The 25,738-nt window shown below is 40.8% G+C and overlaps 1 protein-coding gene across 2 annotated transcripts in view; it reads right to left on the bottom strand.

Moving 5' to 3' along the window:
• The window catches only part of CTNND2 (catenin delta 2), a 688,599-nt gene that overhangs the window by 291,639 nt on the left and 371,222 nt on the right, over nt 1-25,738 (bottom strand). The window contains exon 6 of one of the 2 annotated variants that reach the window (XM_087815345.1): nt 12,315-12,487. The exons of the other annotated variant lie outside the window; for it this stretch is intronic. Coding sequence (XP_087671471.1) covers nt 12,315-12,487 — 173 coding nt within the window. The remainder of the gene's footprint in view (nt 1-12,314; nt 12,488-25,738) is intronic. 2 annotated transcript variants of the gene reach the window in all.

Genomic DNA, 25,738 nt, shown 5'->3' with positions numbered 1-25,738 from the left:
AAGCATTTCTAGAGGAATCAGAGCAAGTGAAAATGAAAAGACTGAAAAAACCTCCCTTTTCTGGATTTTAATGCTCAGCTCCAAATCTTCAGCATCTCTCTCTCTAGCTCGCTTTTAAGAGCCCCCTGCAGCTGTGTCTTCAAATTGAAAGCCAGTTGCCTCTCATTTATTTACAAGAACACAAAAGACAAGGAGAGCTGGGGTGGAGACAGTAGGCGGGGAAAAGCACTTTCCCTGAATCTTATCCAGAGACAAATTTGCATTCGAATGAAAACACTACATTGTCAACCACTTCTGGGCAGGAGGTCTGGATTCGCCCAGGCTTCCCCCCAGGAGCGGAAAGGTTTCCGAGAGCTGGCTGGTGTGAAAGGGGGCAGGTTTATGTGTGGAGAGAGAGGAGCTGGGAAGGAAGGTTTTGAAATTAGGAATGAGAACTAGGTGGGGAGGAGGGAGCTGATGAGTGAAGGGAAGGGGAGAGAGACTGAGCAGATGCTATCCATAGAAAGTTTCGGTTATGCCTCTCCACCCGTTTCGGAATGGTAATTGGCAAATAACAGACGGGGTACTGCCAAACGCACATCTACAGCATCCCAAAGTTTATCTAGGATGCCAGGTTCATGCGAAAATCTGAGGGGTCAATTGAGCAACATCAAAATCCTCTATTAAGAGCAGCCTGGAAAGACAGGGAATCAAACCATGGAAAGACATTCTCCATTTGAGGGTGTGTGTGTATTTATTTATATATAATGAACATATTTTATATATTTGTATGTATGTCTGTCTCTCTCTCTCTCTTTCCCTCCCTCCCGACTGACAAAGACTGTCTCCTTGACCAAACTCTAGTCAGGCCCCTCTGAACTATTTTGAAGTAGGCCCTGGATTTTGGGTTTCGGAGCTCATCTCTGCACTGTACAGTTTTAGCAAGAATCCTGCTAAGTCCATTCAGCCAGAATCCCCACTCTCCATGTCTGATCACCCTTCACATCTGATGGAGTTCCTTACCCGCCACCATCCTCCAGGTGACGTCTCATGGCCCAGGCCTGCCTTCAGCAAGACTCCTGTTGGGCGAGTTTAGCCCAACCCCCCCGATGTTTCCTCTTAGTAATGTTCTGCCCACTGACCCCACCCTGGTCCTCAGCTATAAAGTCCCGCTTCTTATTGTTGTATTCGGAATTGAACCCAGTCTATATTGAGGACTCTTCCCCCCATTGCAATGGTTTATTTCCGAATAAAATCTGTATTTACCAGTTCACTGTTCAGTTCTGGTTCTCCTCTAACACCGCAGAGCAATGAGGGCTGTTATGTGCTGAGGATGGTGGAGAAAATGCACAGAACTGCCGTGCTTGCCCTGGACCCCAGAGATATATTCTAGCAGCATCCAGAGTCATGGGGGTGCTTAGATTCGGTGTTGCTTTCTCCTGGTAGAAGTTCTGAGCATGAAATGTACAGAATGGGCTTCGCAAACCGGCTGCAAGTTATAATCGCCACGGGAGCTTTTGAAGAAGTCTCAGTACCCATGCTGCATACCAGCCATTTAACTCAGAACCTCTGGAGGCGGCCTCAATAGTCAGGCTTTTTGGAAGCTCACCAGGTGATTCCAATGCGGAATGCATTGTGAGAATGAGTTATCCCTAGAGCAGTGGTTTTCCAAGTGCGGTCCTTGTTCCAGCAGCTAACATCCAGATTAGCACCAACGTCACCCCACCTTCACTGGGTCAGAAACTCCAAGGGAAGGGTCCAAGGGTGTGTGTTCTCAAGGTGACTGTGATGTTTCCTAAAATTTGCAAGCCACTGATCTAGAAGAGATTGTGATGCAGGGGTCTGGAGTGGGCCTGAGTGTCTGCATTTCTAACAGTCTCCTGGGGAGCAGATGCTGCTGGTCTGAAAACCACTTGTAAGGTGCAGACAGTCACCTCCTTCCTTCACTTTTCCTCTGAAGCTGTCCCTGGACCTGAGCAACATTCAGCAGCATAGGACCTAGCTGGCAAGGGACAGAAAAGCCTCAGACAGGAATTTCTGTAATGTCTTCCCACAGGAGCACAAGGAGAAAGAATCCCAGAGAGTGTAAGGAGAGCCCCCTGCTTACGAAAGAACACATACTTTTCCTTATGGTTTGCATATATGATATTAATAATAACCCTAGAAGACATTAATGTTGCTATTACCAAGTAGCATAATTTCTAATACAATAAATGCTAAAGTATCTAAAAGAAATACTAAAGTATAACTATTATATAGTATTCTAATATTTAAATATTTTAAAAACTCTTTTGGAACTTTTAAAATTTGTTGGAACTCAGTAATGCTAACTCTGCTGAATACTATTGTCTAATAAGGTTTGTTTAATGGACCCAAATCTGCAGAAGTTTTGAGAACGGCCACACTAGCTCCAGAAATTTTGACAGCCCATAGCAGCCAATCAAAAATATTTCTAAACATTGTAATGTCTTGGTGAAATTTAACCAATAATTTTCTTACATGAAAAAGAAAAAAACATAACCAATACAATTTTATATACTCTTTCAGATTGATATTGTTCATGGTGGAAATGTTTAAAATCTTCACTGTCTAATATGGTAGCCAACAGACTCAGTGGCCTATTGGGGACTTGAAATGTGCCCTGGATCTTAACACACATTTAAATAATTTGAATTAAGTTGAATTTAAATAGGCAAACATGGCTTGTGGCTACCTTACTGGACTGCATAGTTGTATAAGCCCTTCTGCAGTTTACAATAAATAATCCAGGGGTATTATATTCCATTCAATGGCCTATGGAGTAATTTGTGTCTAAGAATAGTTCTTTGGCTAAATTGAGAAATATGTTTTTAGCATCAAGTGAACAAAAACAGTAATCTTTGGGGAGCTTGTTTCCATTCTTGTGTTTATGTTTTGTTCCATTGTGTAATTTCATTTAGCAATTCTTAGCCAGTTAGGGATACAAAAGGCTGCACTTCAAGCCTACTGCACATTTCACAGGATGGTATATTGCTACCTAGGTCATTGGACTAAAAATAATAAAAACACATTTCAACACATAGAATTGCATCCACTTTACTTTTGTGGAGGCTCAATTCTACCTTAAAAGTATGTTACCACTATTAAACTGTAAATCTAATTTTAAAGTTAGAATTGCAAAACTTCACTTAAAAATAAAAAAGACTACCATATCCTTCTTCCCTCAGGATATTTGGGGTGTGTGTGTGTGTACAAGCAATAACAACTGAAATACTAATTGCTTTGATGGCGAGACCTTTAAAAGAAAAATAATGATATGAGAATTCTTTGATCTATTTGGAGAAGATTGGGCCCCCAGTCTGTTCTGGAACACAGTATGGGCTAGTGACAGGATCAGTTCCTGTTGGTGTTTTCATTGTCAGCTCTTTGAAGGGCTAGTTTGTCATTCCCACCCCTCCAAATGGAGCCCCATCTATGTGAAATTGACAAGTAGAACATTGGCAGACAGATGCCCTGACAGAATAGCCTCTGACGAGCGGAGCTGTGCACGTTAAATGTCATTCCTTTCTTGCTTCCTATTATGGGAACTTCATCAAGAGAAAAATGAGCCCAGCCGGGCGTGGCTCAGCAGTTGAGCAAAGGCCTAGGATCCAGGAGATCGGGGTTTGATTCCCGGTCGGGGCACATGCCCAGGTTGCAGGCTCGATCGATGACTCTCTCATCATTGATGTTTCTATCTCTCTCTCTCCCCCTCCTTACCTCTTTCTGAAATCAATAAAGATACATTGGAAAAAAAAAAAGAGAAAAATGAAAACGATTACTTCCAATTTCTATGAATGCCTTATGTAGATTACATCTCAAATTTTTAAAAAAGTAGTTGTGTTTTAATGAGACATGAGCAATACACATAACTCAACAGACCTCTTATTTATATATTTTAAAATATATAACTATTTTATAGTTTACATGTAAGTTTCAGATGGGTCAGACTTTGGACATACTACAGTTGTGATTTTTATATTGTTTGCCTGTGTTTGCATGTGCGCACTAGGTATGCTGCGTCCTCCTGTGTAACTGTGGAGTGAGTGTGTTTATACCTATTTTATAGGAGTGTTTAAGGGCGGATGCATTTTCAAAGTGTAGTGGAAAATATGGAAATGGAAACTGACACAATATTTACAGTATTCCCAGTAAGTGGCAGCAGTCAAGTTCCATGCATGAATTCGCTCATTAAGTCAATAAACCACTAAACATTTACTATGTTCCATGTGCAAATGAGATGTTTTTGAAGGCCTCCCTGCAATCCTCATATGTGGAGTATTTCACCTTGACATTACTTCGGAGCTCTGTCGTTGTTGTATTTTTGTTTGTAAAGAATACTATGCAGCTCACAATCATAACACTGTTCTTTTCTGAGAGTTTGAGCCCCTGAAAGTTGGGCGCTCTTCGACCGGAATGTGGCATCAGCCCTTGACATAGAGCTGAGTTGTTTCCGGATGCCTTCACATGTATCTTCTGTAAAGGGGGTAGGGATGGCATGGAGTGATAGAGGAAAAATTCTCTGAACTTGAAAACTTACGTATTCCTCATTCTTTGGGAATTTGGCAGTGAAAAAACAAAACAACAAAACAAAAACCACTGCTTGCAGCCAGTTAACAAGAGCCTTGATAGTTTGGACTCTAAGAAATCTTGACTGCAAATTATGTATGCTCACATCACTGAGCAAAACTGCATTCAGAAAGCAGGTCCATGACTTACCAGCAGTCCTCGTGAGGATGCATTTAGACCTGCCAAGTTTCCGGGAATTGTCAGCAGGCCCCTAACTCTGGGTCAGAAGCATATTTGCCCAGAGTGCTAGGCAGCCAGGCCCACAGTGTCAGGGTTGGAGACCCAGAGTCCCTGTGGCTTTCCAGAAGGGAGCTTAATGACTTGGGGTAAGCATCTTGTTCCCATCAGCCCTATTTATCACTTGTCATTTTTTGGAATTACTATCAGATCACGAACCTAATAATTCATGGTGTCTTCCCTTTGTAGATGGTTCTGGCTGTGGTGACTAAAGTCACTGCTAGAACAATGGTCCTGGCAAAACAGTGTCTTGAGAGGCAAAGCTGGTGAGCAGGTTCAGAGGAAGGCAGAGCAACAGGGCCAGGGCCAGGGCCACAGAAGAGCCTCGGCACAGGGACATGGCACTGGGTTTGGTGAGGAAGCAATGGGCAGGGCGTTGGAGGGAGTGCAAAGGCGGAGGGAATTAAATGGTGACGGGCAGTAAAAGTAAAAACAAGGACTGAAGACTATTCTTTCGACAAGTCAAAAAGCCTGAAAAACTTAAATTCTAAAAACCAGGATATGGCTTTAAGATAATACCTTTGAAGAAATCCACTTCTAAACCAGAACAAACTGGTAACATGATTTAGTAATGTCAGCTCCGTGTGCTGATTAAAATGTCTGAGGGTTTGTTGAACTTTCCTAGGCTGAGTTTGTATCGGGCATTAGGCTCGCACATGCTTATGAACAAAGGCATTTACTCTCATAACTTGGAAACAAGAAATCAGCAACTGCACAATGTAAACAGCCTCACTTAGGTATCGCATGAAATGTCCTGTAACATAATGCAGTCAAAATGAATCTCCATCCCCACATCAGTTTTGTGCCCTTAAACCTACTCCCTGGGATGAAGTAAATGCACTTGACCACCGTCATTGCTCCCCAAATCTTACTTCTCTCTTGAAATTGTCTTCAGAAGGAATGCCACTCTTTAAAATAATTCCCGACATAAAAAACCCTGAGACTGTAAGAAACCTTTGATTTTGGAAAGAGCCAAGCAAAATCATCAAGTGCCTTGTACAGCAGTTCCCTGGAGGAGCGCTGGTTTTGGTAAAAACATGAAACAAAGTAAAGAGGCAGCTCTGCTCACAGTTCACGCGCTGTCCCTGGAGTCACCACTGCTGGGGTGAGGGTAGAAGAGCTGGGTTACCGGTGGTGACACTGTGCTAACATCGAACGTGCCTGGAGCAAAGTAAAGTTGAGTAACTGAAAAACAAAGGCACTTGGAAGGAATTCTTTCTTCTGATGAGAACATCTTAAATCAAAGAACCATGAGAGCTATGATCTTGGACATAATAATGGGGACCACCCTCAGTGCTTTCTCTTTGCATGATGGTCCCAAAATTATGAAAGAGAAGCAGAGAGTGTGTGGGAGAGATCTTGCAAACCACACTGTCCCTGTCACTGCAGCAGGGCGGAGGTGGTAGTGGATCCATTTTCCCAGGAAACAGGGTGTTGTAAGTTTTTGCATCCTGGGTGGTTTTTCCTTCCCTCTGACCGCCCTTTAATAAAAATACAATTAAGATCATTATGAATGAATATTCTGAAAAGTATCTGTATGGTCATTAATAGGGTCTGCCAGTGGAAGAACATTTAAAAGAAGAAAATAAAACAATGACATAAGTGTCATATAAATTCATCTCTGAGAATATATGAGGAGGAATTTCTTGATGGCAACTCTTTCTCAAAAACACGAGCTTTGGCAAAACTACACTACATAAAACTTTTATTTCAGCAAGATGCTCATTTGGTATGACTTCAATAACCCAAATATTTGCTCAGAGCAGGAAATGTTGCAGTAAAATGCACGCGCGGCCTCCTTGCCATGAGAAAGGTTTCGATTATTAAAGCCAGATTCAATATATCTATACTGGGAAGAGGAAAGGGAGGGAGATTTTAAAAAAGATCAATGAGAAAGGAGTTCCAGTAGGTAGGCATCCAAACACTCTCTCAAAAGCAAGTAAACTGCGGATTTCTCAAAAATATGCCAAGGAAAATATACAAAGTGACATGATTTCTCCTCTAAATGCTGCATAATGTACACTAAACATATCTCTGCAATTCTGTGTTTTCCAAGTTCATTAGTGATTTTTCTCCTTACAAGTAAACAACTTCTACTATAATTAAGCAACCTGGAGTGATGTCTGTACAACCCCTATCATTCAGTGATCCATAAACAGGTGTTTATTGGGGATTTGCTCTTCCTTTGCACTGTGTGGGTCTCTGTGTCCACCAGGCCACCATCCAGAGTTCTCTCCATTCCCTTGACCTTCGCATCTGCCAGACCTGAGAGTGCTCCAATCAGCAGTGTTCCAAACTCAACGAACACATCAGCCTCTGGCAGAAGTGAGCAGACAGCATATTTATAATTATGATGTAGCATAAATGAGAACTTGTAAGACACAGAAATCAGTGCAACATTAGATAGGCCGGATCAAAAAGAAATGGGCATTTTGCTTCTTGAAAAAGCTTGTTGCGTTTCTAGAGTCTCTACTCTTGTTCAGTTTTATTTTACAGAACTATCACAGTTCTTAACTTCCTGCAGCAAGCAGGCATTTCCCTGGGACTGAGAATGTGCATTCTCTCACTTCAGTTCTGATGCAGAACATGAAAGTGGTTTTAAAAACTTTAGGTTCCTGTAGTACTTTCTTTCATCTTGCATACTTTGTTTCTTCAAAGTACGGAATGCTTGGTGAGACTACTTTGTGTTTGGACATGGGAAGAAACCAACATTTTTAGAGTGCTTTGTGCCAGAAGTTTTACATTCAGCATGTCATATAATCCGTAGGAAACTATGTGAGTGGAAGCAGACAGAGCCTGGAGGACAGCCAACCCCCTTAACGTCTCACCGCCCGCAGCCTTTCGCAGTGTGATTAGAAAGAAGAAGACCGGGGCTGGGGCAACCTGATGCGCATTTGGTGAACCCTGGGCCACTTACTTGAGATATGGAGATTAATTTTGCAGGTTTCCACTCTTGCACAGCAAGGCGATCTGCTGGGAAGAAACCGGCTTACATGCACCTTACTGTGTAGGGTATTTTATGTGATATGACAGAATGAAGCTTTCAGTATATACATCAGGTCATGTTGTGTCTCTGCTTAACATTCCCTACTGGCTCCTCATTTCAATCTGAGTAAAACACAAGATCCATGCAGTGATCCACTGGGTCTCCCATCCCCTCACCGTTCCTGCACCCCATTTTAACAACCTTGACCACCTCAGGCCACCTCACCCACATGCATCTGCTGTCCCCCAGCAGCCACCACACAGCTGCCTCCCTCTTCTCATGCCGTTGCCCAAAGGTTACCTTCTCCACAGGCCCCATCCTGCACTTTGGATCCCACTCATCCTGGTCCGCACTCATTTCCCCCTCGTAGAAATTATCGTCTTCCAACAAACTATGCGACTGACTTGCTCACTGTGTTGATTTTCCGAGTCCCTCTCACTGATTCTAGAATAATTCTTTGAGGATAGGGACCTATTTTCTTTACTATTTCATTCCAAGCAGATACATCAGCTCATGGCACGTAGTAGGCACACAATAAACACCCTGAGTGCTGTCAGGAATAGCCCAAAGACACAGAATAGCCCAAAGACTAGCTCTGCTTTGACTGAGGCGCAGCAAAACAGCCCCACGCAGGGCAAGGCTGGCTGGGGGGAGGAAGGGGGGCCTGCAGGGCTAACTGCAGCCTGTTAGAGGCTGGGCAGGGCCTGCAGGGCAGCTGAGCAGAGGGCTGAGAGCAGGGAAACAGTGACTGCATGGACTCATGCTACTTCCAAGAAAGGCCTTGGGGTCCTTGGGAAGATCTTATACTCTCTTTCCTCCAGTCCAGCCCCACGAGCTCATCCGAGAGTCTACGGAGAATGACTTTTAAGGATTTTAGTCAGGGAGATGTAAGAGAACTCGTGTTTTATGACAATTTTCGTGACTCACAGTTTTATTCAGACAGTTACAGTGGGGCAATGAAGGCTAGTCTTGTGTATCACCAGGGCTTGGCGTACAGCCCGGTGTTGATCACTCGGACACTGATTATCTTCAATAAACTAGACTTTAAAGAATTGAAATTAGACTCTTTGAACATTTGTGATATTGCTTTGAAATTACATTCCAATGTGATTTATGAAGGACAGAGAAAATCACTGAGAGTGAAAATGACTTGCTTTGTTTTAGAATTACACATTCTCTTTAAGGCCAAAGCATGAAATGGTTTTCTGCTGATTACTGACCTTATTAACTTGGTCTGGCAGCTGCAGCCATATTTTGAACTTTACTAGCCTGCTTTGGAACTTTAGGACCACAGGACATTCTGAGTTAACCTAGCCTTGGGGGAATGAACTTTAACACCAGTCAGAATATTGGAAAGGATGTGTCACAGGGCTCCATGAAAGCACTGGAATAGGAGAGTCCCATGAAAATCCTACAAAGGAGATGCTACCAGAATGGGCTATAGCCTCCCCATTTTCAAGGTGTAATGCTAACTGCTGAGTGAAAATATCGGCTTATTTGTTCAGCATTTCTCTGACAGTTTTAAAGTCACAGGTCCTATGGGATGCTCAATAAAACATGCCTTTCATACTGCAGCACAGTAAAGCTGAAAGTGAATTGTGGGACCGATATCCATCCACCACTAAGCTAAAATAAACAGGATTCAGATAGCCACCAACAGCCTCGCTCCTACGAATCAAGTGAATTAGAACAGCTCCCTGGTTTGAGTATCCAGATTTTCTCCTACCCACCTGCCAGGTAAATGAGTATTGCCAATCACCTTTGCCTCCAACTTATCACCTTGAATATGCACATTCATAGATGCCTTCAAACTATAACCCTGATAACTTCAAATACAGAGCTCTGATATCTTTGCAACTCAGTTGTACTTCCTGATTAAACTTTAAAGCAGACTTTTAATGTGAGGCCCCATCTTGTCATTTTAGAGCTTCTACCATTTTACTCCATGGCAGTTAGTGGAAGACAGAATTGACTCCCACGAGGGGGAGCTCCCTCAACATTGAAGCACATACAACCCTACATTGCTTGCCCATATTTATACACCTCTTAATAGGTTCAGATTCTAGATTTTTGATTGAAGTGATCAATATATACAATAAAACCTATGAAACACTCTCCTAGAATGATCAGATTTCAATTCAGTAAAGATTCTCTTCCTATTTCTTACAGTTGCTGCCTTAAAATGGGGTGTGACAACTTCTCTAAATGTGATGAGCTTAATTTCCAGGTCTTTAAAATGTAGATAGTAATCCCTTTTGCAGGGATCAAATATGAGGATGTATGTAGAACAGATTATTTCTGGGTGTTCAATAAAGGGTAGCTATTAATTTTACAAGAAAGTTTTGACTAACCAGTTAGTTATTGCATAGCTATGTGTGAACGGGCTTACAAGATGCTCACAGTAAGTTGATAAGTTAACTGATTTTTCATTTTATACTGATTTCCATTTTCCATGATGCTCAGCTATATGGAAATACTGATTTTTTTAAAAATGGTTCAATGTTTTCAACTCAAATTACAGGGGTCTTAGATATTTTTGAGAAAAAGCCAATCACAGGTAATATATGAGTTCAAGATAAAAATAAAAGAAGGTAAAACTTTACTGTTTTACTAGCTACATGTCTTAGAAGTTATAAGGACCGGTAAAAGCTAAGTTCATAGCTTTCTAGGTTAATTTGAGTATAAAAATGTGCTTATTTCTGAAAGTAGCCTCTTATGGCTGGATATCAGTATTAAAAGGGCTGGCCTGGCCGGGCGTGGCTCAGTGGTTGATCGCTGACCTAGGATCCAGGCGATTGGGGCTAGATTCCTGGTCAGGGCACATGTCCAGGTTGCGGGCTCCATCCCCAGCCAGGGGTGTGCAGGAGGCAGCCGATCAATGACTCTCTCATCATTGATGTTTCTCTCTCTCTCTCCCTCTTCTTTCCTCTCTCTGAAATCAATAAAGATATATTAAAAATAAATAAATAAAATAAAAAGGGCTGTATCCCACTTGTTTCCAAAAAATTAAACAGCAACTTTTTATTCTCCTAAAGAACATAAAATTATTCTTTGGGGTTACTCATATAAAGAAATAAGGGACAGGCCTTTCCTCTCAGTAAGTCTTTTATTTACCACCCTTTTATCCACAAATCCTATAGCTCTGCATCATCAGGTAAAAGTTATGAAGCCAATGATGGACAAGGGTTTTGCTTAAAGAAAGCAATCATTTTTTAAATATATTGTTAGGCAATAATATAATAATTGTGAGGCACTGAGACTGGAGCTTTGGCTTCATTTATGTCCATGTCACCTCAAACAGGCATCTCATGGTGACTATACTATGACATTCTAACTGGTCCTGCCTCCTATCTATCTGCAGACATTCCTTGGGAGTTGTGTGGACAGCCAGGGGCTGCTGATTAAGATGAAAATGGTCCTGCCCTCAAGCAGCCTTCAGTTTAGTTGGAAAAACACATGGATGGATAATGATAAGAAACTGGTGACAAAGAAGGGTTTGGTTATTACAGGAGTCAGTGGTGGGTCAGGTAGCAGATGTATTTCCCAATAAATGCAGAAAAGATGGCATTAATCTAGTCAGTCAGCTGAAGAGGTTGCTTTTGGAGCTGTGGGCTCTTCATTTCAGGAGCAAGAGATTAAAAGGGCCTTGAGCCACTGAAAAGAAATTCAAAACAGCTTAAAACAAGATAGCCCTCCAATATGTTAAACCTGCTAGGTTGATCAAATATAGCTTGAACACTAAAGTTATCAAAACAAAAATATTTAGCTAGTTATCCACTTACTCATCCATCCATCCATCCATCCATCCATCCATCCATCCATCCATCCATCCATCCATCCATCGATCTATCACAACATTTACGTCTTTTGTGAAAAAACAAAACAAAACAGAAACACTCAGATTACTAGCCACTTCTAATGGCCACTAATCTGGAGCTGGTTTGAAGGGCAGCTAATAAGTCTGTGCTGTGAAACTATAAGAACAAGTATACACCTTAAGGAAACAACTAAGGGCACATTCCAAAATCAACCTTGACAAAGCGTAACTACTCCTGAACAAATCATAATTATCTTCAGACTAGTTCTACATACATGATTATGCACTGATAGTATGTTTCTTTATATGAGTAACCCCAAAGAATAATTTCATGTTTTTAGGAGAATAAAAATTGTTCCAGGTGCACACAGAAAATCAGAATGTATGCCATATTTATATCTCATATAGACACAGAAAGAGTAACGACACATTCGCATATCCACACAGAGACATGAATAGAGTATAAATATAGCAGGAGCAACTCACAGACCTTCCTAATGAAAGCATGTTTACAATTCAGTGTTACTCCGTAATGGGATTTTATTATTCATTTCCTTCACTCACAGCACTAAAGACATGTAAGGAAGTTGTGGGACATGCCACAGAAAGGCAGGAGGGACTGCTGTGGCCTTCTCACAGCTCTGCTCCTGGCCTGTTCCCTTGGAGCCCACAGACCAACACAGCAGAGGGCCCCATCCCCACACATACCTGGCTGAAGCTCTGGCCAGCACCTCGGGCTTGTGTGCTGCGGGCCGGGAGCTGCGATGGGGCTGTCTCACCCAGGGCCAGGGTCTGGTTGCTATGGTAGCTGGCTGGATACTGGAAGGACCCTTCAGGTTTGGAATTGAGCTGAAGTGCACTCTGGGAGAGCAGGCTGGGCCCTGCATTGAAAGTCATTTAGAGCAGTAAGTGACAGCCTCAGTGAAGCAGAAATGACATGTATTATTTATTGAGAGTAGCCTAGAATTATCACACGCGCACGATTCCAGCCATCTATGCTTTGAATTCTGAGAACTAAAATGACCATATAATTTGACTCTGGCTCTTAAATGAGATTTTTTTTTTTTTTTTAGGTTTAGGAGTTCTCAAAAGAGTATATATTTTTCAAATGATCTCATCCTGACCTACATAGACATTTCTTATGAGACAAATTATCTAATCAGGAGTTATTTTTGTATCAGACAATATCAGGAACATTTAAAAGTCCACCTTTTATTACATGTTAATTGCATTAATATAATTATATCTCCTACTTAATTATCAGGCTGCTAAAACCCTCGAAACCTTCCAAATAGTAACAGGTTCTATCATATAAATAGTGATATAATACCTCAAGCCCTGAAGGGTTGACATTGTTTAAAATATTAATAGCTCTTCCTTCACTGTAGAATTCACCCTGGTCTCCAGGGTCCCTGATGCCTAGTAATCTTTGCCATCACAGCTGTGCACGGCAGGAGAACAAAGACAGGGCACAGTGTTACAACTGGTGACGTTAACGTGGAGACAGTGCAAGGGATGGAAAAGAGGGAATAAGTTCCTGGCTTTATCATTCAATTATACTTTGCAAAAGTATTTTCCTGCATTTTACATAGATGGGGTCCTTGCAAGAGTTCGCTCAATTTCTTTTTAGGCAGAATTCCTTTGATCGAATTTCATAGTCACTTTGGGAATTAAAAGACGTACGGAGGAGTGGAAGGGTGCTCGCCGTTTTCATTGTGTATATTTGAGCAGGGATGGGAGTAAGTAGAGGGAGCTGCGGAGCAGAGGGCTTCGCAACATAAGCCTTCCCCTGTTATCCTAACCACAGAGCAGTTACTTCCTTTTGGATGGAAGGCAATTATATACACACGGACTCTGGCACAATCAGTATCCCATCCTCTGTCTCTCTCTTTGGCTGTTTTAGACAATACTATCATTTCTTTTCTATTTATTTATATATTTATTTATTTATTTATTTATTATGTATGTATGTATGTATGTATGTATGTATGTATGTATGTTAATCATCACCTAAGGATATTTTCCCATTGATTTTATTTTTTTATTTTTAAATATATCTGTATTGATTTCAGAGAGAGGAAAGGAGATGGAGAGAGAGAGAGAGAAACATCAATGATGAGAGAGTCACTGATCGAGCCCACAACCCGGGCACGTGCCCTGACCCCGATCGCCTGGATCCTAGGTGAACGCTCAACCGCTGAGCCATGCTCGGCCGGGTTCCATTGATTTTAGAGAGAGTAGAAGATGGAAGAGAGGGAGGGAGGGAGAGAGAGAGAGAAACATCAATGTAAGAGAGAAACATCAGTCGGTTGTCCCCTGCACGTGCCTTGACTGGGGGCCAGGGATCAAACTTGCAACCCAGGTGCTGCCCTTAACCAGGAATCAAACCCACGACCCTTTGGTGCGCAGGACGATGCTCTAAACACTGAGCCACACCAGCCAGGGCCAATAGCATTATTTCTAATAAGTGTAAGCAAATTTCAAGATCCTTCTTTCTTTCTTTTTAACTGAGACCGCAGATTTGATGTGATATACGCCTTACTTTTATAAAATAATGTGTCTACTCTTAAAAACATTTGTTCACATAATTTTTACCATGTAAGACCTTCCCCTTCCCTCTGATACCCCGATGGAAGTTCTAAACAGTACAAAAATACTTTTTCATCATTGGATATTGAATAATAAGCCAATTAACTAACAGAGGTAAATACTTGGTGTTTTGGAATCTCTACAGTTCCTGGAAAAAAGTCAAGCAAGAAAATAAAAATGTTTCCATCCAGCCCCAATTTCATCATGAAGGGCATAACAAAAGTACAATTGTAATCTTTTTTCTTTTAATTTAGAAAACAGAGTCCCAAGAAAACAGTACATTCTAGATGGCAAGGTCTGCAATAGCCTGCAAAAAATCATCTAATCCATGCTGATTGTATTATGGGCCTTATCCCTGGCTATATGATGCTTCTATGGGGTGTGCACATCTCAGTTTCATTCTGGGTGCCAGGAACATATTGTTCCCAGTGCTGATGTGGGACCTGTCAGGCAGGGAGACAGAGCCAACTGGTGGTCTCTGAGGCCCAGGGGATAGGCAGCCTGAGATCTGGGAGAACTTCTGGAAGGGAAAGGGTGCCCACTTGATGGGGGCATGGATGGATGGGGGCTAACTGCCAGGAGCAGGAGGAAGAGGTAGGCACTGAGAGGACAGTGATGAATTGTGGCCAAGGGCTTTCTCCTTGGTCCCTACCCTCCCGAAGGTCACAACTCAATGGGAGAGAGTGAGGTATGCTTGGAGAGCTAAGGCCCTTTAAGGTTAGTGGTCACCATTGTACCTGACAACAGGTGGCTTCCCACTAGACTTTCCTTGGCTATTTCTCTCGGGGCACTCTGCCCAAGCCTTGCCACTTCCCCTCCCCCATGACAAAGCACCTCCAGGGCAATGAAAGTTGAAACAGATACAATAGTGCACAGACCTTTGGAAATGTCAATAAAATGGAATAAAATAAAATCTTTAAGCTCATATAAATAGTTTAATATAATCTATAAAGCGAAAGAGTTGCATGTCCTGGTTATTTGCCTTCTAAAAAGATTATGTAACTTAACTCTGGTGAACTTCATTACAGATATAGTTAGCAAGTTAAACAATTTTGTAATTGTTTCACAAAATTAGCTCCAGAAACGTACACGTTCTCCATGTAGGATCTTAAGATGACAACTGAAAATCCCATTTAAAAGGGATTTCAAATAAAAATATGATTTATGCTTGGCCCACGTGGCTTGTTTGGTTGAGTGGTGTCCCATGCACCGGGAGGTCACTGGTTCGATTCCTGGTTAGACACATGCCCAGGTTGCTGGCTCAATCCCAGTAGGGGGTGTGCAGGAGGCAGCCCATTGATGTTTCTCTCTCATCGATGTTTCTATCTTTCTCTCCCTCTCCCTTCCTCTCTGAAATCAATAAAAACATATTTAAAATATATATATATATATGATTTATGTGCTCCTGAAATATACATCATGAAATAACCAGATTTGCTCGTATTTTATACAATCAGTCATGTATTCAATCAAGACTCAATGAAAACAAACCAAAATTCTCCATCTCATTACTTTGTTCACACATCTCAAACATAAAACCTAGATGTACTCTGACAAAAGTAATTGCAATAATGAGCAATGCATCATAATACTACAACAATGACATATCACCTGTCAAGGATGAAATAGTCAGGACAATAGACACAACACTGTGTGCATTTTAGAATAATTTTTCCACTGTTCACTAGGTTTCAAATCAACAGCCTTTATTCATTCCAATTTTAGAAGGCACGGCTATAAGAATATGGAAAAAGCTAATATTATAGAACAATTCTTAATTACTTTATAATAGAAGTAAAATTTACATATAACTAACACTCGATTAGCTTTACTAACATTACTGTGCGTTGAGGTAGAAAGTACCAATTTTCCATAGATTTCAAAAGCATTTATTGTTTTTGGCTTTAAATCATGATTTTTTTTCTCCAAAACTTATGGCTTTCCATCAAGTCTTGCTTGGGCTAGTGGTAAAATTAGGCTGCAGTCTTGAGGACACAGTGTGTATCTGTAAGGCAATGGGGGCAATGTAAGAGTACTTCTTACGGTGGTGGGAAGAGAGGAAGAGACTGACTTAAAATTCCAACCAGGGAAATGGAATCTTGCCTTCAGTGCAGTTAACTGCTCCAGAAAAACTTCAGCTATGAGGAACAGTGGGTCATAGTGTCCTCTGAGATCACAAAGAGCAGAAGACACACTCTGTATGTATACTTCCAGGACATTGACTTCTTTGATCTTTCTGAATCTTCCCCATTGTGGGACAAAGCTGAGCTCAGGTATCTGCTCACAATGACTCAGCCTTGGGGTTAGGAAGAGGAAGTGAAATGATTTTCTGGTAAACTGATAAAACTCAAGAGAGTATGTGTCCTTGATATGACCAAGACACACTGGTCCCAGCTGGAAAGAGGGGAGAAATTCTGAGGGTACTATAGAGATGAGGGACATGGAATCTGCCACTGATCCTAGAAAGACACCTGGAGCAAAGCACCTTGAGTGTAACACCAATATTTTATTATGTTTTCAAATATATGAATTGACTACAAATCACATAGCAACCTGTGAAAAATATTGCCCTTGTATTTTTTCCCTTATTATTAGAAGTATAATTAGAGGTGTGGAGAGGTCAAGAGGTCAGCCAGTGTCACGGGCTTGGTAAAATGAAGATGGGACTTGGGTCTTCATCTCCTATCTCCACGTCCAGAAGTTGTTGTCATTTAACATCAAAGCACTATTTAGGTCATATACACATATCAACATTCAAGGTTGAGAAATGCATCCCTACATAGAAGTCAGCTTGTTTGCAGGAGAAATCTCTACCCCTCAGACTGTGGGACTTCCCCGAGGAACCTCCCCTTTGAGATTCCAGGTGTTGGCTCGGGGAAACATGCGGTCCACATCAGTAGGAAGGGTTGCCATGTTAATATTCTGTATGAAAGTTCAGACTCACATATAGGTGGCATTAGCACACACTACAATATATAGGCAGTTTCTCCTTAAATGAACTAGATATTTTAGGGTTTTCATAATCATGTGTACTCATTTTGTTTGCACAGGTTTAAAGAGACTTCATCTGGAATTACTAATTCTTGTCTCTTAGATGAACATCAGCTCCAGAATACAGGAAATCTTAACTAAACTACCTTCTTTGCAATAATACAGAGAAGGCCAGAGGCCTACAATGTGGCATGTCCATGTCATTATTTAGGTCACAATCGTGTCAATGGAGTGTGTGTTGCAAAAAGATCCAGCGCTAGAATTCAGCAGTCTCGGGCTCTAGTCCACCTTCAGTTTGTAAAAGCACAGATGATGATGATGATGATGATGATAATACCAGCTAACCTTCACTGCACACTTCCTAAGTTCCAGGGACTGCCCTGGGCACTTTAGGTCTATTAACCCATTGCATCTTAACTAGACTCCAGTGAGGAAGGTACCATCCCCACTTATGGTGACAGACCTGGAGGTGCCACTAACTGAGACCACAGAGTTGGTGGTGGGTCTTTGTGCTGGCAAGGCAGCCTGGCTTCAGAGTGCTTGTTCTTAATCACTTCATCTTTCTGTCTACAAATTTCATCTCTGCAATTTGAGCACCTAATGAGATAATGGATGTGCAAGTGCTTAGAAAAATATAAACTGCTCTATAAATGCCAGTTATTAGTATTATTATCTAATTACTTAATTACATAGCCACATGGTCTGAGAATAATAAAACCTTGATTGGAATTTGTTTGTCCTGAAAACCTTATGACAGTACTGTCCCATATATCACTTAGTGCTTTCTTTCAATACCCCATGAGCTTTCATTTTATAAATGAGATATTCAAGGCATAGATCATTAAAATGGCCTGCTTGAAATTAAAAACAAAACCTAACAAAACCTAGTGTCAGGGCCAAGAGATAAGAAAGACCAAGTTCTCTCTGTTCTCTCAGCCTAAATTCCATTCTCTGTCAACCTCAAAACTTATTCTTTTGTTTTTTTAAATATATTTTTATTGATTTCTGAGAGAGGGAGGGAGAGAGAGAGAGAAACATCACTGATGAGAGAGAATCATTGATCTGCTGCCTCCTGCACGCCCCCTACTGGGGATCAAGCCCACAACCCGGGCATGTGCCCTGACTGGGAATTGAACCACAATCTCCTGGATCCTAGGTTGATGCTCAACCGTTGAACCATGCCAGCCAGGCTCAAAATTTATTCTTAAAGTGCTATTTAAATGTCACCTCCCCCATGCAGCTTACCCTGCTGTCTGATTGTCCAGGGAATATTAATCCTATACCTTCATGCTACCTTAACCCTCTGAACAGACCAGACTAAGGAATTTTAATTGTTTAGCAGAGGGATTTTGTACAGTATTACACATCTAGAAGGAGAGGAATAGAATGAGAGCAGAGATTCTGAACATTTATGGTGAAGACAGCAGGACTCTGTGTTTAGATACTGGAGAGACTAGGGCCAGGGCTTTGCAGTGCGGAGAAAGGAAACCTGCAGTAATTGAAGAAATCTTAACTGGGGTAAAGGCTACACTAGGAAGGGAGAGAAAGTTGCTCATTTAAGAGGTATTTTCAAAGAAAAGCTCATGGGGATTTAGTGACCAAGTAGACGGGAAGTAAAGAAGAGCCAAAAATGACTGGACACTTTTCAGCTGACCACTGGAAGGATAATATTACCGCCAACACTCCGATGGGTGCCCAGGGGTTTCCCGGAGTGCAGAGCGAGTCCTTCCCTGAAAACCTAGCAGACAGTCCTGCCCTGTCACAATCAGCCACATATATTCTCTTTCTACAAGTTTTAAGGTGATTTATTGGGAGTTGCTAATTCTAGTCTGCTTCAGTTGAACATCTGCCCAAGAATGCAACAAATATTCACTAAGCGGGACTGGAAAAGCAGAAACTCCCACGTGGCCTTCCCAAGGGAAAGATTGGCAGGAGGTGTGTGTGTTGACGACTCCGTATTTTGGGGAAGGATGGGCTTCATTTTTAAATTACTTGGAGGAGATGGTGGGAATTTATGTAGTTAGATACCTCCTCTGGGCTTGATTTTAATATTGGCTCTAACATAATGTGACAAACTTAATCTTTCTAGGACTTAAACAGTTTCCAAGATCAAAGTTTGGTTATGTGTAAATGAAATTTTAGGACAGAGTTGTAACTCTCAAAGTCATCAGTATTGGAAGCTGAAGCCACATGAATAAAAAACTAGGTCTCTAAAGGGTAGTTATCAATTTAATTCCAAGGGAGCATTTTCCCATTAAAAGAAAAGTGTTAGTAACAAGAATGTACTAAAATAAACAGCTACGAGAGCTGGGCGAGGTCTGGAACAGGTGCGCATGGGTGTTCTATGAGCCTGTTAAGTCAGGACAGTCACAGGAAAATCAACCTACAAATTTAGACAGGCGCACTGAGAACTGGACACCTGACAGTGGCAGCTTCCTTTAGACTTACCTTTGTCAGGAAGTTTAGAAACATTCCATAATTACTCTTAGGTTAAATTGATTCTTTCAAAATGATATAAAATTTTTATGTAGCTCTTGAAAAATAGTGCCAAAAGATTCACATGTATCTGTAACAGGCAGAATCTGCGTTCATTCCCACCCTCTTGCTATCAATCCTTTGTGGAAGATTAAGAATGATTTGGAGGTTAAGCGTTACTTTATTTTAAATGAGAGTAAATTGTTAGAGCAAGATCAAATAAAGTGAAAGGGAAATCTTTTCATACAAAGTATTAAGTGAGAATAAAGGAAAGAGGGGGTGGAAATTATATATATATATATATATATATATATATATATATATGTACAAAAGAGCTGTTATAAATGACAAAATCAATGAGAAAAACTGCCAATTCTTTGTAAGATTATCAAATTGATTTAAATCAAGCTCAAAGCACTTTAGTCATATCTAACTGCAAGTGAACTCTAAGGAGTAAAAATATTGACTTTTGTTTAAATTACCTTACTAATAAGTTTCATTTATAGCAGCAGTTTCTTCTTTCTTGGTTTTGGATGAACCTGTCAATTTACAAACTTACTGGGAATAAAAAGTAGCTAGTGGTGATAAACTGGTTCTTTTCTCTTAATCTTCATTAGTACCTTAAAAAGCTCATAATGTGAGTTTTGCTGAGGAGTTCCCTGAAAACAGTGGTTGAACCATCTACCATTTCTAAAATTAACTAAGGGAAAAGCTTGTTATGCCAAGAACCTTAGAGCGATGGGGTTGTTCTATGGGCAGGTGTGATTTTAAACTTCATTTCTAAACTAAGTCTCTCCCTAGAATATTGATTTCATGTGGTCAGCTGCTTTCAATGTATAATGCTTTATTGAAAATTAAAACTGTAATGGTCCCAGAAATAGAGTTTTTAAAACGGATTCAGATTCAACCAATGTTATTGGCTTAATTAGTTTGCTTTTTCAAGTTTGACTGTACATGGAAAATTGAGCATTGGTAAAGCGTTCACACTATGCAATAACTTAGCTCTTTACATCTGTGTACAATGGAGGGACATGAGCAGAAACTAAAATTCAACTGTACCTCTTTAGCTTAAAATGTACAGTTCAAGAATGTTTTGTGCATGGGATCTGACATGATATATATGACATGTATGATCATAGAATGGTATTTTTTATAGCTCGATCCAATCTCTAAGTGTATCCTTATAAAGGTTTATATTCATATGACTTAAAAAAAGGAATGTAGCACAGAGACAAAAAGCATTATATGTATTTCTTTATAAATTAATAGTCAAAAGATAATAGGTTCCTATTTCTCATTATCAATAATTATGTAAAGAAATGAAAATTAATACAAATAAATTTAGAAGAAAGCTAAATTTAAAATCTATCTCCTGAAAATGCTGTAATTTATTAAGAAATTATGCCAGCATTAAGACCAGCCTTTGATTTGCCAGAACTCTCTTCTCCGACACTGCACGGCTTGCCTGTGCCACTTACTCAGGCCCCTGATCAAACCCCTGTCTCAGCGGGAGGCTTCCTGGCCCTCTGACCATTCTCTCAAAACCAGAGAGGTTCTCAAACTTTCCTGTCTCATAAGCTTTCACACTCTTAAAAATTACTGAGCTTTTATTTCTATGGCTGATATAGAATGCTGTTTACTGTATTGAAACTGGGAAACATTGAAGACAAGAGCTACACTGACCAGGCTCCACGAGCCATCAGAGCAATGACCCCATCACTCCCCATGGAGCCCTCGTCCTGGGACACCCCCATCTCACCCCACGCTCGCTGGGGACCAGCACGGTAAGGCAAATGCTGCAGGATCACTGTGAAAACTGGTGCCTTCCAGAGCCCCTGAAAGGGTCTCAGGGACCCCCAGGATTCCCAAATACGCTCGGTGAACCCTATCCCGCCCCTTCCCTGCTTTGCCACTGCTTGTCGGGCTCATCTACTTGAACTTACAGTATTTAGGCGGCTTGATCGCAGACTTTTCTGACTGGATGGTAAACGCCACAAGGCAGAGGCTCCTGTGCCGCTGTTAATAAGTGCTTAGTACATATACGTAAAAAATGAATGACTACAGCACCACCTATGCCTATAATGACATAATAAAACCCCAGTATATTAAGATTTGATCTCATCAGTAGCTGTTGAAGTGACTTATTGCTTGATGAGAGGCAGTTTCAGTGTTTTAACTTCTGGGGGATCCCACAACACGTCTCCATAAGGTGAAGAGCGATGTTTTTAATGAGACGCCACACTGCTCTCTCCTGCTTGGGGAACAGATAAGGAGCGCCTGGTCGATTATGTCTTTGTCTATCCCTTCTGTTCCCAGGTGTGCTGAGCTGGCGACCTCTTTGGAGAAGGTATAACATGCTTCTTAAACATCTATGTGTTAGAAGAAAATCAAAGAAAAGGAAATGGAACATTAGCTAAAAACACAGGCAGTGAGAGTATCTGGAAAGAAAGATAATCGCAGGTCCCTGGAGGACCGAATGACACCCTGAGCGACACCTGGGTGTTTTTTCTTGACTTTTGCTCACACCTTCCACTTCTGCAGCTGCTAACTCCCCACTGGTTCTAGAAAACCAAAGGCAGTGGCAGAAGTGGGTGTGAGCGAATCTGGTATCTACAGACACTGGACTCATTTGCTATCTAAAGACAATTTTAGACTTGGAACAACAACCAACTTCTGGAAAGGGGATGGTCTCATTAGTATTTCAAAACTGGGACCAAAAGGAATATGATGACGTGATTTCACTGGGAACGGGCCATCTGACGATGAATTCTCCTAACCTGAATAAATGCTTCTAGTAAATGACTCAGGGTCTCCAGAGTCCTGGTGACGGCTCTCACCAGGTCAAGTGAGGGGAGCAGTAGGACTTGAATCCAAGTCTTCTGGCTCCAAGGGAAGGAGAGGCTACCTTGTACCCCCACCCAGAAGCTCTCCACCCTGTCAGGTCTAAGTAAGGACCTAGTTGCCACCACAGTAGAAAATCTAACAAGTCAGTCCTCTTTCCCTGAGCATGAGATCAATATTGTAAGTGACACGATGAATATATTTCTCATTTTGATTTGCTTAATTATTATAAAAACCTCACCCTCCTAAACCACTTCTGCATCCTTTGATGCCAGGCTTCCTAGGAATTACACAAATATTCACTTAACAAGGATGTCTCTCACCTTTATTTTATTGCGTAAAATATATATGGAATTATATTTAAAGCATTTTAATAACCTGATCTCTCAACAATTCTCTAGCCACACAGGATTAAGTATATTCACAGTGACTAAATGAAAATGAATGACTGTAAATCAAGAGTAAATAATATATTCACTTTGTCAAACTGCTTATGATTGTTTTATTTGGATTTCATCTGCTCAGGATGGTACCTTATATGATTGATTCTTGATTTTTTAAAATATATTCTGATTTGAAAACTCAGAAAGAGATAACATTCCTTTCTTTGCCATAACATTCAGAATATATTAAGCTCCTAAAATTTTCTTGCCACCGGATACTGGTATTTTCTAGAATACGGTGGAACTTCAATTTATTACAGAAAGAAATAATTACTATTTCAAAATATAATATTTAAATCAATTATCAATCTCTATAAACATATAAGTCATTTCCCCCCAAGTTGTCCATTCTATTTCTGATTTTGACTGACACATTTTTGTTAATTTGGGGCTAAGATATAATCACCCTCATCTCTGAGTTTATTTCTTCAAGGATGCATGGATTAAATAGGGTACTTTGTCCATAGCAGTTAGGGTCAAGCTGTATATTATGTGAGGTGCTAATGGCCCCGAGCTTCTGTCAGTAACTTTTTTTTTTCCCCAGCAAAGCAACAGCAATTCTCCAAGTGACCCTGTGACACATATTTGCTAGAATTGAAATTACACAGCCAGCAGTCACAAACTAGTGGCGGGAGGCTACGGTTGTATACATGATTTACATACTGTTTAGGATGGCACTTTTTAAAAAATGCCACGTGTTGGAGAACACTGGTAACTGCATGGCACTGCAGTAAGTACAGTACGACAGTTATCCCCAGCCTAAGGGACACGAAGATGGGTTGACTAAGACCCAGATTTTATTTTAATCAGATCTTGGAAAGAAAAATAACAAAAGCTTTTAAACACAACAAATTAAGTGCCCTATATTCCCCCTGTATTCTTTTCTTTTATTTTATTTTAAATATACCTTTATTGATTTCAGAGAGAGGAAAGGAGAGGGAGAGAGAGAGAGAGAAACATCAATGATGAGAGAGTCACTGATTGAGCCCGCAACCCGGGCCTGTGCCCTGACCGGGAATCGAACCCTGATCGCCTGGATCCTAGGTCAATGCTCAACCGCCGAGCCACGCCCAGCCAGGCCCCCTGTATTCTTAGGGGTGGAGATCGGTTGGCATTTAGAGCTTTTTCAAGCTGTATTTGGTGCTGTCGTCTCTTGTGAGTTAGGACTAGGAGGCGGGCTCTCAAGGGCAGCGTGCCAGGTCCAATTTCACAGCAGCTATTTCATGTCTGTTCTAGCTAATGAGTCCATTGATTGAATAATCAGGAAATCAAGGGACTAGCAGAATCTGATGGGCTCGTGATAATTAGATGAACTGTGTCAAAGAGCCACTACATATCTGTGTGTTGAATTTATATATCAAGGCTATAAACACGGTATCGCATCCTAATTTTTGGTAGAATGTTGTGATTATTGCCTCCCCCCCCCATTCATTCTCTGCTCTTTACCCCACAGAGAGTGTATCACAAGGTTCCCTGGGATGTGTTTTATGATTGGACTTGGCCACTGGCTGTCACATAACGGACATGAGAGGCGGGAGGAGAGACTTTAGACACATGCCTCTGCTCCTGCCAGGCCTCTTGGCTCTGCTGGTACCTTCCCTACACTTTTCCTTCAGGACTGAGGGTGGCAAGGGCTTGTCTGTTGCTGTTCCCTGGGTACCTCAGCAGGCACTGCTTGTTCCCTTAATCATGCCCACTCCTTTGTAAATGGTACCTTAATTAAATTTTCTTCCGTTCAATTCTTTTGGGTAGAAATCTATTTCCATTCTGAACCAACCCAGATACAAACAACTGGGATTTTATTTTATAAGTACTTAAAATTAGCAACAGTTAATCCCAAAAATGTTAGTTACTTACTCGATACTTTAAAATTAATTTCCTAAATTTTACTCTATTAATTCTTCTCAAACTGACTCTGAAAGGTTATGAACAAATATTTCTTATGGACAACAATCTTTCGCATTTCACTGTGGTTCAGATCCTTTGGCGTCAAACTTTTAGGTGGCACTTTCATCACCTGCTGTTTTCTTTCGCTGCTGCTGTTGATGGTTTTGCCTTCTTTCTCTCCTATCTTCAAACAAGGAAGCACAGGCTTATAAAAAGGACAATCAACGAAAATCCTAGGAGTCCTCAGACAGGTAACCTAGTACATAATAACACAACTAATCTTTCTGAAAAACAAAAATTCAGCAGTGACCCGATTCTGATTCAGCAGGTCCAAAATCCTGTTTCTTAATTTGAATATGATTATATTTTTGCTTATTTTTTTATTATTTACTTTTAATTTTACTGAATTATTATTTAAAAATGTGGCCTTTCTACACTTTTTAGTTTTTAGGATTGTCTTTACCGTGTGGTAGAAGATCAATTTTTGTAAGTATTCCTTGGACATACATAACAAATATATATTATCACTCAATGAATATGTTTTTAAATTTATTTAATACATTAATTTGTTAATTACTTATTCCAAATTTCTGTGGCTTTTTCCTCTAGTAGTCAGCCAGATTCTGATTAACATGCATTGAAATATTCACAATATTTTCATCAACTTTTTAATAATTTTTAAAATCGTTTGTTTTATTATGCATAGGCCATGTAGTTTGGTGCATACATGTTCACTAGATTTTAGTATGAGTTTATCGCATCTTTGTAAGTTCTGTTGCCAAATAGTTCCTTTTTGACCATGCTTAGTGCTTCCGCATGGAATTCCAATTCACCTCACCTTTCCCTCCCACCCCCACTCGCTCTGTTCCTCATATTAGCTGTCGCCCATGTGCCTATTCCTTTAAT

Source organism: Miniopterus natalensis, chromosome 3 (assembly GCF_054644295.1).
Source record: "Miniopterus natalensis isolate mMinNat1 chromosome 3, mMinNat1.hap1, whole genome shotgun sequence".
Classification (NCBI taxonomy): Eukaryota; Metazoa; Chordata; class Mammalia; order Chiroptera; family Miniopteridae; genus Miniopterus; species Miniopterus natalensis.
Note: the sequence above shows the minus strand (reverse complement) of the source record. Positions and strands in the feature narration are given on the sequence as shown.